Source organism: Bactrocera latifrons, unplaced genomic scaffold (genome assembly GCF_001853355.1).
Source record: "Bactrocera latifrons isolate USDA-ARS-PBARC rearing strain unplaced genomic scaffold, ASM185335v1 scaffold_437, whole genome shotgun sequence".
Taxonomy (NCBI): domain Eukaryota; kingdom Metazoa; phylum Arthropoda; class Insecta; order Diptera; family Tephritidae; genus Bactrocera; species Bactrocera latifrons.
In genome coordinates, this window is record NW_017537087.1 from 87519 (window position 1) to 101599 (window position 14081).

Sequence of the window (14081 nt, forward strand, 5' to 3'; positions counted from 1 at the left end):
AAACAGCTTATATTTTTTTAAATGTATTTAATTATTTTTCTTTTTTTTAACACTACCTAATCGCACAGCCTTTTAAATACATTTTCATAATTTTTTTGAAAGCAAACCTTTTGTAATGGTTGGAATGGACGATTTTTCTGGGATACCAGTTGCAGCTGATCGGAATGTTTTAAGAAAGAAAGCAGTCCACAGCCTAAATCAAAAACTTACGAAGCATAAGAAAATACTTGAAGTGGTGCTGATAAAACCTAAGAAGCTAATAACTTATTCAGAATCGTATTAATTACAAAAAGTATGTTTCAGAGTCGAATTAGTTATAAAAATTATTGATTATTGATACAATTACATCAAAACTGCTGCTGAGGAAATGTTGTTCGAACAGTGGTGCTTTCTCAAAGTTAAATATATTTCATAGCTTTTAGCTTTTAGTTGGGCAATTTTGGAAGCCTGGTAGATTAGATTATCGCTTAACGGTAGGATCTTTTGTACAATATAGAGCACACTTTTGACAATATAGAGTAATTTTTTTTCGTCTCTTTTTTAGTTTAAAAATTTTAGACGTGGTTTTCTCAAAACTACTTTTTCGAAGTACGTGTTCAAAACTACTTGACCGATTCATTTCCCTCCCTCCAACGTTTAATAATTTTTTTTTTTCCATTAAGGATATATTTCACCCACAAATTGGCGGAATTTTTAGTAGAAATTAAGAGTTTACACTTTAAATGGTGGCCAAAAATTTTGAAAAGAAAAAAAAATTATCAAAGAACATTGGGAGAAAAATTTGATTATAATTTTACAAATTTCCTTGGTTTTTTTATTTTCAGATAATTTCCAGTGAGTTAAGATGAACACCGCAAATTGTATTTTATTATTTTTAAAAAGAATTTTTTTTTTTTTTTACCTTAAAACCCTTACCATTCCCTAAAGTTATGTATATAGTACTTGCGATCAGATATGAAAGTTTTACTCATGGAAAATAGTATTGGAAAGGTAAATATTATGAAAGCTGGAACGCACTATAAAACGTGATGTGAGTTCTCATTATATTCATTCAAAACTTGTGTAAATAAACGGTTATAATGTGTGATGATATTTTTCTTACAGAATTTTTCGAACAATAAAAATGGATTTGTTTCAATAGAAGATCACTCGTTTCGACTAAAATATTAAAAAAAAATCATTGGTCGTACAGATAGTATAAAAATATTAGCAATAAGTTTAAATGATGATGATGAGACATGAGGCAAACAATACAAATATAATTTTAGAGTTTAGCATTTAATTCCAAAAATTGAAATCGATAAATTCAAAATGCAGACAAATACAATAAAGACACAACGCATAATATATAATATTAACTAAGGAGAATTTTGCTAGGATAAGTTTGGTTGAATTTTTTTATTTATTAAGAAATTTTGAAATTTTTTTACACATATTTTTTTCTAATTTTTTTGCTGTTGTGTATTTTTTTCCGATTTGTCTGGATTTAGAATTTATTGATTCAGAAGGCAACTGTCATTGAAATATCGCTAAATTAAAGAAATAATATACGCTAACAAAAGCGCTTAGGTTGACGTATACGAGCACTCATATTTAATCACCAAAATATGTGTTGCAGCTAAATTCATATAAAAATAAATGTGTCAGTATTATTTGTTAATAAATTGCTACACTTACCCACTACCCATGTGCCCCACAACAAACAAGCAACGACGCTGTGGCAACTTGAAACGCTTACAATTCGGCTTACGGCCCGCTAGACTTCGCTGCGGCTGTTAGTTAGCGAAGTATAAGCAGTGCGCTTAGTACTAATGAGCGATTCGTAGATTGGCAGGTTGGCGGGCAAATAAATACAGGTGGTGCAACGCAAGCTGTTAAGGTAGGCATTCGTTAAAGCACAGTTATACGCACAGCAACGCAAAAGTGCTCATTCAATTATTCAAGCACTCCATCAAACAGTCACTCAGCCAGACACACCCGCGCTGCGTGGCCTTACGCTGACACTTACACCACAAATCAAACAGAGCTATAATAAAAAGGCTTTGCCGCTTTTCCTAACACCGCCACTTTTTGTTTAGTGATTAACATTACCGTTATTGCTGCGCGTTGGCGTTTTCGTATTTGTGCTGGCATTCGTTTTGCCGCTCTCTTCACCATGACTTTGGCTGTCGTTGCTGTTGCTGCTGTCGTCACTGTTATGTTTGTTGTCGTTGTTACTGTTGTTATTGTTGCCACTGTTGTTGTTGTTGCTGTTACTTTCATTGTTGCTTCTACCACTGCCGTTGCTATTGTTGGAGCGTCGAAATTTCGGCGCTATGTAATAGAGACCGTCCTGCTCGCCCGTGGCCGTCAGTTGTGGTGGCAGGCGCTGAAATCCGTTCGCACGGTATAACGGTGAATAGGCTTGTGGCCGCACCACTTGCGGATGTGATATGTATTCACTGTCCGGGTTGATGGGTGGCAATGGTTGTCGGTAGTTGACCAAAATGTCACGATGCAGCGGAATTTGCGGTTGATATTGACGTGCTGGCGGCAGTTGCTGTTGTTGTTGCTGTCGCTGCTGTTGTTGTAGTTGTGGTGGCGCATAGTATTGCGCTTGGTGTGATAGTGCTGGACCTGGTTGTTGTTGTGGCGCTGTATAACGTTGTATTTGCGGCGGAAAAGGACCTTGCGGTAAGGCCGGTTGATAGGGATTTATGTATTCCGCGTCCGGATTGAGCGGTGGCCGATTGGGCGCATAATTCACATATGTATCGTTCTCTAAGCTCCACAGCGTTTGTGGTTGTTGCTGTGGCTGCTGATAATTAGACTGTGGCGGCGGCGGTGGCGGTGGTTGCCGGTAGTTGATGACGCGCCGCTGTTGGAATGGTTCCTCGTAGAAGCGGTTGTTTTGACGCGCATGCAGCGCCGGACCACCGTAGTAGTAGCCATTGAAACCGCGTTGTTTGGGTGCGAAAGCTACCGGTGGCCGTTCAATGCGTTGGTACTGCGGCGGTTGGGCATACTCATTCAGCTCTTGTTGTTGATTCAATGAGACCCAAGGTGCCTGCGTGGTGACATGTGTGCGCTGGTTACCTGGGTATTGACGCAGCTCTGGTTCGGCTGAGCGGTATTCGGGCAGCAGTGGTGTTTGTTGTAAATATTTGGCGCCTAAGCGCAACTTCTTCGAGCGCCCTTGTGGTAGAGGCGGAATTTGTTGGTAAGGTGTATCGGGTTGTATTGGCACGAGTGTGGTGGTTGACTGATAACGCGCTTGTTGCTGTTGTTGTTGTGAGTATTGTTCTTCTTGCTGTTGTTGCTGCTGCTGTATACGCGCATTCGCCTTCTCTACATTAATGGCTTGGAAAGAATTCTCATCGTCTACGGGTGGACTATAGGTGACCATTGGTTTGAAGGGCGCTTCATCATATTCGGCTGGTGGTTGGAAGTCTTCAGCGCCGGCTGTAGGTTGTACCGGCTCCAAATTCTTTGACGCATCGAAATTGAATTCATATATAGGTTTGGCTTTGGGTGTGCGTGGTATGTTGTTGTCGCGCAACTGTTGATTTTGGTAGTAGCGTAGCGTTTCGCGTATCGCATTCACCTCCTCTTCAAAGTTTTCCAGGGGACGTGGTTTGTAGACGGTAGGCTCGATCGGCACTTGTGGTGGTCGCTTGTAGCGCACCGCTTCCGGTTTAGGTGTGATATAGACCACATCTTGTGGCAGGTACGGCCGTTGTGGTGGCAAGAAGTTGCGTTGATTTTGAGGCTGTGATTTAAAGGGTCGTTTGCTGGTTGCATACAATTTTATTGGTTTAGCCAGTACCGGCTTTTCGGTAGTGGAGAGGAAATCATCGATAACATTTGTAGTAACGCCGTTAGGTTGACGCTTAGCCTCGAAATATTCATAATAGATGGGGTTGGATTTCGAAAGTGGTTCCTGATTGTTACGCGGTGTGGTCGGTTCATAAGCGATGGCATTCGGACGCGATTGCGGATATTTGTGGGATGGAAAGATGGGTATGTGAACTGCCACTGGCACAGGTATAGCCTGAATGAATTCTGGTGGTGACGCAGTTGGTGTGGGTGCCGGGGGTGGTGGCGGTTGTTTGGTCGGTTGCACATGTTGTCCGGCATGCGGTGGCTCTGGTGTAATGATAATCGTTTTGGGAGAATACTGATGTATTTTCGTAATAACTTTTGGTCGATGCGGCGCCTCAGTTGTGGTTGAGGTCGTAGTTGTTGAAGTAGTAGTAGTACTTGTGGTGGTGGTTGTTGTACTCGTGGTGGGTGAAGGTGTGCCATAACCGCGATGTCTTGAAGGCGTATGTAATTTTTCTGGTTTCTCTAAACGACTAAATTGATTGGCGGGTGGCGGTAGAACAATTCCTGGCACTAAGGGACCCGGCGGCACTGGATTTGTGTAGTTACTCTTATAGACAAAGGTATATGCGGGCGGATAATACAATGAAGGATCATCTTCATCGAAGTAATCGGTACCATTCGAAGTGTCCAAAGAACCGTTGTGTGCAAAAGTGAATGGACCCAAATTTGGGAATGTAATGGGTCGTGCATTATTTAAGAAGGGATTCACGAATGTTTGGTTGTGATATAGCCACGGCGGAGAGGGCGCCGGGTAGTTGTAACCCGGTTCGCCTTGCGCAGTATCTTGAGTCGATCCCGGCCGGGTAAGAAGATTTTTCTCGTTGTCACTGTCACTTTCGGTTGATGGGTAGTTGGCTTCCGCGCCGGCGGGATAAACTGGTATCGATTCGTTAGCGATCGGATAGACGACCGTGAATTTATTATTTCCGATAAACTGTAGCGGCCCATTCTCCTCGAGCTGGACGGGAAATGGTGGCGGGACTTTTGGATTCGGTGGTATTTTGATTTGACGACCGGGTGCATCGTAATCATCGATGGGAGGCCACGGTTCATCCGGTTCGCCCTCATTGAGATTACCACCCTTGATTACAAGCAAATGATCCTCAGCCAGCCAGATGTCCTCTTCATGGAGACCACCAAATGTGCGTTCATTATCTATGGGTGTCTCCTTGTTCGGTAAATAACTAATAACACCGGGTCTTTTGGGTGGTCGTCGAAATATTTCCTTTTCTATTAGCCCATACTTGCCATCACGTACTTGATCAGAAAGTGTCTTCTTTGATTCGTCCTTACTTTTCTTCGATTTAGCGGTGTTCTCTTTGCCTGAGCCGGCACTCAGACGCAATATACCGTTATCCCAATTATCGAAATCGCCGTCATCTTCCAACAACGCTTCATCATCTGCATTATCATCATCATTCAATGTGGTGTCTTTGCGTTCGGTTTTCATATGAAATGGGGTCGCCGTTGTAGTTGTAATTGTATGCGTTGGTGTGACAGCGGTTGTGCTGACTTTCGTCAAACGATATGTACTGCTCATGGCCAGTTGTCCTCCTTTGGTGCGCACGTATTGATATCCGGGTTTCTGCGTTGTCGAATTACTAGTTGTGCTGTTGGCTGTGATGGCCGAAACCTGATAGGTGGAACGTCCTTCCGCATTTTGAATGTGACCTGCTACAAGACGATGGATCATGCGTGGTCTGAAATGAACAACGAATAGTGACAGAAAAATAATACATAACATACAAGAAACTGAAAATGTATAATAATTCTCCAAATGGTGGACCTATTTGTACTCCACATCTGCGTGGATGATAATTCTTTTAGATGTGGTAACCTTAAGTTGTGATTGAAGAAGGAAAAATGTTTCTGGAACCTTGGTATAAGAGATAATGAAATCTGAAGTCGGTAAAGTTTGACCGTGAGACGGTATGTGTATAAATGTAGTCTGTATCGGACCAACTGCCCAACATGAAAGTAATGCTCTTAAAACAACTAAAACAAAGAAAATTCATGCAACTCTTTAATATCTTGTTATCCTCCATACCAGGAAGCTGAGAATGTGGCTGATTGGCTTCTTCTAGTTCCGAAACTTTTAATTGTTATGTTCAAACATAAAAATATACTAAGAATTTGATTCATGCGAAAAGGATAAAGTTGACTTTGTGCGTCGATTCATCACTATGGACGAGACTTGGGTCTATCACCTTGCTCCTAAATAAAAACAAGAGGCTAAAGAGTGGTGTGAACCTGTTTGTTCGTCTTCGAAAAGAGTTCGTGTCCGGAAATCGACCAAGAAAGTTGTGGCATCACTGTTTTGGTATGCGAGAGGAATTTTGTTTGTGGATTCCTTGCAAACTCGTAAAACAATTAGTTCTGAATATTATTGCAACCTTCTGAACCAGTTTAGTTCAAAGCGGACCGAGAACGCATTAAAGACGACCGCGATCTGGTCGATCATCAACCTCTACCGACGAGAATCAGTCCAAAAATCAAAAATTTTATGTTTCAAAATCGTAGATTGACAATTAGAGACCTCGCTGAAATATCATTTGGCATTCCATACTGTATTGGCTTTTCGACCCTTCTCGGCACATATGGTCCCGTAATCATCGTATTCGTCTAATTTGACCCCGTACAAGTTCCATTCGAAGAAGACCAGGAATTCGACACCGGGAAAAAAAAATATTCCTACTGCTGCGAAATTGAAAAAGAATTGAAAAAGATTTCGAATTTACATTTTATGAAGAAATTCATCTTACTTTTTGGTCATAGTAGTACTTTTTAGTCTACTATATAACTACGGCTACTTAAGAATCCCATAAACAACTATTAAAAGCCTTCAATAGCCTGGTATACCTAAGGTGGCAGAGTTGCTTATCGCACTCGTTGGGGTAATTACTTAATTTCAGATGAAATCTTATTTCACTTGAAGTACTTAGGCAACGCCCCGCTTATTAAGCTTAGCTTTGAAATCGTCGAATTATTTTCCTTTAAGGCCCCGGAACTGGAGCTGATTATTAAAGCGTTAAATTCGCATTCACCCGTTTACAACGATAGTGCTTGACCCGCAATAGCCGCAACTGCCCACTATTATTACAAATCACGTGTACAACAACAAAAAATAAAACAATGAAACGCTCACTAGCGTTAGCTGGCTGTAAATCACAAAATGCGAATCGTAAATCGCCAATCACTTTGAGTTTCGTACGTCTGTTTGTTTGTTTGTTTTTGCTAAAAATAAAAATGTACCAAAAAGGCAACTCACGATTTTGGTGTCTGCGGCAGACGCGTCGAATTCGCCGTGCCAGCGCCATTGTCGGCTGTCTGCAGTGTTGGCGTTTCGCGTTGCACGTTGGTTCGCGCCGCAAAGTTGACGATTTGTTTTGACTGGCGCTGGAGTGGCGGCTGCTGGTGATGATTCGTCATCGCAACGCTTGCTTTGGAATCAGTTGATGACGTAGTATGTGACGCGCCGCTGCTAATGGTTGTTGTCGAAGTCACAGATGGCGACAATGAAGCCGTTGCCGGCACTTTAGCTGTGCTTGTCACAGCGCTCGTGCGCACTCCATCGGTGCTAACATTTTGATAATGGCTATTGTTGCTGATGCCTTGTTGTTGTTGTTGTTGGCCTGCATTGTTGTTCTTGTATGCGACACGCTTTATTTGGCGGCTGTCAATTTGTTTGTTTGTCTTGCTGGCATCAACACTCCTACCGACCGGCGCCACTGCATCTGCTTTCCCATTTTGTATGCTCTGCGTCGCTGCCGCACTCAAAAAGCTACGATTTTGGCGCACATTTGTCGGCGCACTCTCATCAGCGCCGCGTGTCGGGCGGTGTATTGATGGCGGTGTCGTTGCTGCAGTGGCTTTAAAGTTGGACGCCGCACGACGCGCCGCTTGCGTCAATGGCTGTTGCTTCGATGTGCTGAGTGTTGCAGGTTTGTTGGTTGTTGTTTTTGTTCTTGCTGTCGGATGCGTCATCACCGTGGTAGGGCGCGCTGTGCGCATGAGTCGCGGCGCACGCAACGATGGTGGCTGTTGTGTTGTTGTCGATGTGGTACGCTTACTAATGTGAGCGGAAGTTATCTGCTCCCCTTCCGCCGCTGCGTCAACCATGTTTTGGCTGTATTGTGTCGGTAATAACAACAACAACAGCAACGGAAGTAACGTGATGAGCTGCAAGGTCAACGACTTCATCTGCAAGCAAATGCAAAAACAATAGCAAAATAAGTGAAGTGCAAGTGCAACGGTAAAATTCCATAATGAATTTAATCATATAAATTAAGTGATTTAGTGTTTAGGTTTTTTCATGTGCAACATATCCGTTAAGTATGTGTGTGTGTTTGTGTGTTATATATGCGGCATGTAATTTTGTTTAACGTAAAAAATATGTAGCTCGTGCAAAAATTTGCTGAAAACAACATCTACCGATTTTAAGCGCGTGTTTCAACCCGTCTCTTACAACAACAGTAAAAATTGTGAAAAAAATCCTCAAACTCCCCCTCTCATATCATCCTACTTGTCTATCACTACGTGTACAACTTTACCTTAGCCGTTATTGGCGCGAATCGTGCAGCGCGCCGAAACGATTTATGGTAATTAGCTGTAATGGATTCCACCATTCAACTATTCATGCAACCACTTGGGCATCTATAGGCGCTGAGGGGCTGTCTGCCTAAGTTGATATTTGTCTGCCCCTCAATTTGCCAGACAGTGCGCTGTTGGCGCTGCTGCTCATCTCTTATACTCGGTCAAAAGCTGCAGCGTTTTATGGCTAGTCTTTGGAGGCAAGCTTGTTGCCGTACGTGGCACGTGCGGCATAAATTTCAATGTTTACTACACAGATTTATTTATTACGTTGCGAATTGTGTGAATGAGCATTTATTTTGGTTAACGCTGTTCAAAATTGTTATTATTACTTCTGACATCAGTACAGGAAATCCGAGTTTATGCGAATATTTGTTTTGTCTTTTGAAGGATTTATGTACAATAATATACTTATATCTATAAATTGAAAAATGTTTTGTTTTTATGAATTTATTAATGATAATTAAAAGTTATTGCAAAAAATGGAGGATAGAACACTAAATCAAGGTATAATTTACAATAGTTTTTCATAACGCCTTTCTTCAAAAACCTTTATGTACAGATCGAACTGCCCAAGTAACATCGCTTCGCTCTATGGCCTCTTGAAAAGTACCAAGAAGACCCGACGTTTTCGAATCAATTTTTTTTTTTTTTTTCAGTAATGAATCCCATTCTGGCTTAATAGGTCTACATATATGTGTCTTATTTCTGGATGAAATGACAGCTGGGTCAAACCACGCCAAGAGGTCCATGAAAATTTTGAATAACACGAACATGTTTCTTTGACGTCATTTCAGCGATTTATCTCCAATAGTTTATAAGAAAATAATTTTACAATTTTATCCTCCTCTAAATTTCAACCTTCAATAACTTTAACAAAAAAAAAAAAAAAATAATAATAATAATAATAATAGTAATAATTTTAACGAAATATTTATATCACGGCGTATGCGTCTGGTCCCCTTCCTAATGAACTGCTAGTTTTCAAAATCGGAGATTTTTCATAATTTCCATGGACCACTTGACGTGGTTTGACTCAGCTGTAATTTTATCCCGATAAAAAGTGTTTGGTGTGGTTTTTTGGCCGGTCCATATTATTACAAAAATGAGTGCCGGTGAGAACATAATCGTCAATGGTATAATATTTGATGCCTGAAATTGGTGATCTTGGCGATAGCAAGGCGGTGTCATTTACACCTTCCCACACATTGCATCAATCAATGAATTTATTGAGAAAACACTTCGGTGTGCAGATAATTTCATGTTTTGAGCCAGTCGATTGGTCACCAAGATCGTGTGATAACGGCGTGATATCTTTTTCCAGTGAGAAAATGAAAGTCTAAAGTCTGTGCGGACAACTCCGCTTCGATTCAGGTCTTGGAGCAAAACAGCACACGTGTCATTCGTCAGTTACCAATTCAAATGCTTGAACGAGTCATAGAAAAATGGATGGATCACCTGAGACGTAGCCGCGGCCGACATTTGAAAGATAGGACGATTATTTACTCCAAAAAAAATGAAAAAATTATAATAGTTTTATATCAAAATGGATCTCGACCAAGAGTGGAAAGAATATATTCTTCAATCCTTGACATTCATATAACAATACAATATACTTAAATTAAGTAGCTAACTGTTCCTTTCAAGATGTCGAACGCATGCAATTTTAGATGCCTTTTATATTTCGGGATTTGGGATTTCCCCAGTTTTATCATTTATCAACTCACAACGTTATCGTAAAATTTCATGTTTTTGATGTTATACATACCCAGAGCGTTTTGAAATAGGAGGGCAATTTGTGTTGCTTACAGTAACTTTAAATATTCTTTCATTACTTTCGACTCAACAAAAATGCATCCATAAACTTAATTCAATTTTTGACGATAAATCTACATTATAAACCAGTGCTTATCGATGGTATGGTGATTTCAAGACAAATTTCGCGAAGGTCGTATAAATCCAGATGGAGTCCGTGAAACTATTTTTGTTGTACGCAAACTTATGTTGACAGCTACAAAAATTAGTGGAACCAGTACACATTCAATATCGTATGAATATTCGAAAGTAAAAAAAAATGCTCACATTGAAACCCACACAATTTGTCAATCGCTCAAAAAACGGTTTATCTCGAATGGTCGAAAGATATGTTAAAAATATACAATGTCGGTGCTTCGAAACACGTTTATGATATTGTAACAGGTAGTAAATTGCGGATTCGCGCGTATGAGCACAAAAGTAAGCAGTTGTGGGCTGTATGGCTCGCCTGTTTTATATTTTTATTCTTTTGAAGAACTGAATATGTGGCCGCCATACCTCTAGAACAACGCAGAACATTAAATTCTGAGTGGTACATAACCATTTGTTGCCAATTGTGATTCAAGAAATCAGGAAAACCAACTAATGAAGATAGTTCCCTCTTCACCACGACAATGCGAGTTCTCATGCATCGATGTGCTGAGTTATCCTCCGCAGTGGCGGATTCAGAGGGGGAAATGGGGGACAAGGGCCAAATGGCTTATTAATAATTCTACTACTCTGAAAAAATATAAAGTAACCAGAAAAGCAACGATACTCATCGAAGCCATATGAAAATTTAATTTGTAATTGGAATTTTTTGCATACGTGATATTCCATTTCTAACTCACTCACTCAGCGTGATTCTTCTGAAAGAATCCATCGATCTGGTAAATGCATCAAATATGATAGATACCCTGCTTCTAAAGTTCCAAAATCCAAGACAAAAAGCTAAGCAACATTTTCGATCGGACAGACACGAAAAAAATTGATAGTTAGTTGACGAAGAAAAACCAATAATCTGCGGCCGACAAACAAAACGAAAAAATGTCTAATATTGTGAAAAATACTACAGGGCCTCAGTATGCATTGCCATTGGGGCAGAAGCAAAGGTCAAAAGACAACAAAGTTACGTCCTACTGCATTGGAAACGTTGAAGAATTGCCATGTAGACCTGTACACCATAATTCATAATACGGATACATAGCTTCCGTCGCATATTCTAAAAACTTTCTGTGACGAATTAGAGCTCTGAACGCTCTTTTTGGACCCTTCGCCACATGAACACTCGGCTGATATCCGCCATAGTCACTTTCAAATCGATAGAATTAGGTGAGGAACTTCTGCTTTCGACTGCAAGCAACCAGAACACCCTCTATTGGTGCATTTCTTAGTAACATTTTGTTTTTTTGTCTTCATCTGAAAACATTAACGACCTTCACGTCAAAATATTTAATAAAAAAAACTTCTTTAACTTGATTTTAATCGGCCAATTTGTATGACAACTATATCGTATAGTGGACCGATATCATCGGTACCGAAAAATCAGCTGGCTAAGGGCTTAGCTCGCTTATATACAAATTGACTCTGCTTGTCATATGCAATTATATTTATGCTTAATGTAACTTTTTTAGGGTACACGAGTACTGAGGCTATATTTCGTAATCAAGAAAAATAGCAAAATAAAATTATTAAATAATATTTTTTATCCAAAAATCGTATGAAATTCAGTTTTATATTCAGAATTTTGTTACAAACTTTAGAATCACTGATAAGAGCAAAGAAAACTATTAAAGCAACGAACATAATGCAATAAAATTGGACAAATTTTTGTGTGACTTTTTTATCACTGATGGAAAACCAGCACCACAGAGCAATACTCCAGATTTGCTATGAACATTTTTAAAAATCTTTGTATTTTGAGTTAAATTTTATTTGCTAAGATTTATTTTGTGTTAGCCATAAGTATCTGGCTGAAAAGCCTTCGAATCGCGAGCAAAGCGGTGGGTAAAACAAAGAGCGGTCTGCTGGCAAATTAAAGCACCGCAGCGAGGTGGACTGCAAAGCTTGTAACAATAAGCGGCGTGCAACAAACATGCAGCAGTTAGATCGAATGCAATTAATTAAATCTACCAGTGCACTTTTTCTACTTGCTCTATTTGAAACCGGTTTTGAGCAGCTGAAATATTTCGGCACTCTGACGTCAGTCGTTGCTATTTCAATGAACCCGCTAACTGTACTTGTACTCAACTAATCCATACATATAAACATTGCAATGTAGTAGACAGTATACTTCAATAGTACTCTTATAAAGGAATGTGAATGTAGGTATGTATATATGTTCAATATGTCTGCGGTGCCTAACGACCAGCATAACATTTATAAATAGTAGAATAGCAACAAAAATGTTTATTGAAGCGAGCATGATTTAGAAAAAAATGAATTCTATAGCCTGTACAGGTTAGAAGTTTGCCACAATCGTTAAAGACATGCCTCTTTGTGGACGACTGATAAAAATATTAAGAAAGTGGCGGATATGGTACTTGGAAATCGTCAGACAAGTACTAAAGAGATGGTAAGAGATCTCGACAGCTCTCTCGAGAGTGATTTTGGTGGGTATCGATCGGAAATTTGGTGCACGTCCTTTTCCCCTCAAAAAGCTGTTCAAATTGATCGCTCAATTTATCAAGTCCTTGTATGGAGAAGTTTTTTACTTGGCGCGATAACTTCACGAAATTGGCACATATTATTTCTCTAGGTATCCCTGCAATCTCAAAACAAATTGTTCAGATCGGATCTCTATAGTGTATATGTAGTTGACATAAATACAAACCAACCGATCAAAATCAAGATAAAGATATTTGTGTACCTTTTTGTGTGATACGAATTTCAGCTGTGAAGTGTATTGTAGCTTCGATTTTTTATTCTCCTATTTCTGTTTTTGGTATTTATTTTTATAGTTTTCGTATATTATTTTCTTTGATTTATAACCAACAGTGTCAGTCAATTCGCCCGCCGTCAACGTTAACAACGTTCAATTGGCTAAATTGACAATTTTACTGCCATTTTCGTCAATAGGAAATACACATGACCCCCTCCGCCCTCAGTAGAATCTCAAAAAAGTCGCGGCGTTGAAAAATTCCATTGACCGCTCTGAAATGAAGTTGTTAACCATAGCGAAACATGACATTTGTGATTTATGTCAGCATATTGTGGTCGGCTCTAAAACACAGTTAGCAACAAAAACAACAGCTCGACGACAAACCTACTTAGTCGAGCTCATGCAGCTTTCAATTGAGGTTACTCACTTGGAGTCATCAGATTGCTACCAAAATTGGTGGAAACGTCAGTGGATGGCGCGTGCAGACGCTTACAACTTGTACAAGTATTATATATATCTATTTTTGAACATATCTCATTCATTCATTTATTTTTAAAGGCAACTGTTGTAATTCATCCGCTTGGCAGCCATGCAGACAGACATACTCTTATAGTACAGAGGCCATCATACGCGATGATGGCTTTGGGGATGACTAGGCCATCTAATAAAATAGTTGATGTGTATGTATGTGAGTGGAAAAAAAATTAAGTTTTGCTATAAATGTTGCATTGAGCAATTTGTTTTGATCGTCAGACGGATTATTAGTGCAAGTTCAATATCGTTGCGGCTTTGAAGAAGCCCGACTTTTGAGGTCATGCATATACTACTGTTTTCTTTCTTTACTTGTAACACACTGCAATTAAATGTGTGGTATTGAATTCCGAGTGACTGTCTTTCCGTCCGTCTGACCATCTGCCCAAGCAAGCGATAACTTGAGAAAAAATTGTGATAT

At 39.8% G+C, this 14081-nt stretch overlaps 1 protein-coding gene across 5 annotated transcripts in view; it reads right to left on the reverse strand.

The window, feature by feature from the left end:
* The window catches only part of LOC108972892, a 98450-nt gene that overhangs the window by 723 nt on the left and 83646 nt on the right, over positions 1 to 14081 (reverse strand). For 3 of the 5 annotated variants that reach the window (XM_018939781.1, XM_018939780.1, XM_018939782.1), the window contains 2 exons: positions 7133 to 8064; positions 133 to 5564 (listed from right to left, as the gene is read on the reverse strand). In XM_018939781.1, the coding sequence (XP_018795326.1) occupies positions 2075 to 5564; positions 7133 to 8064 (4422 nt within the window). In that variant the 3' untranslated portion in view covers positions 133 to 2074. Of the gene's footprint in view, positions 1 to 132; positions 5565 to 7132; positions 8065 to 14081 lie in introns of those variants that run through there. The other 2 variants (XR_001993677.1, XR_001993678.1) reach the window with 2 other exon arrangements.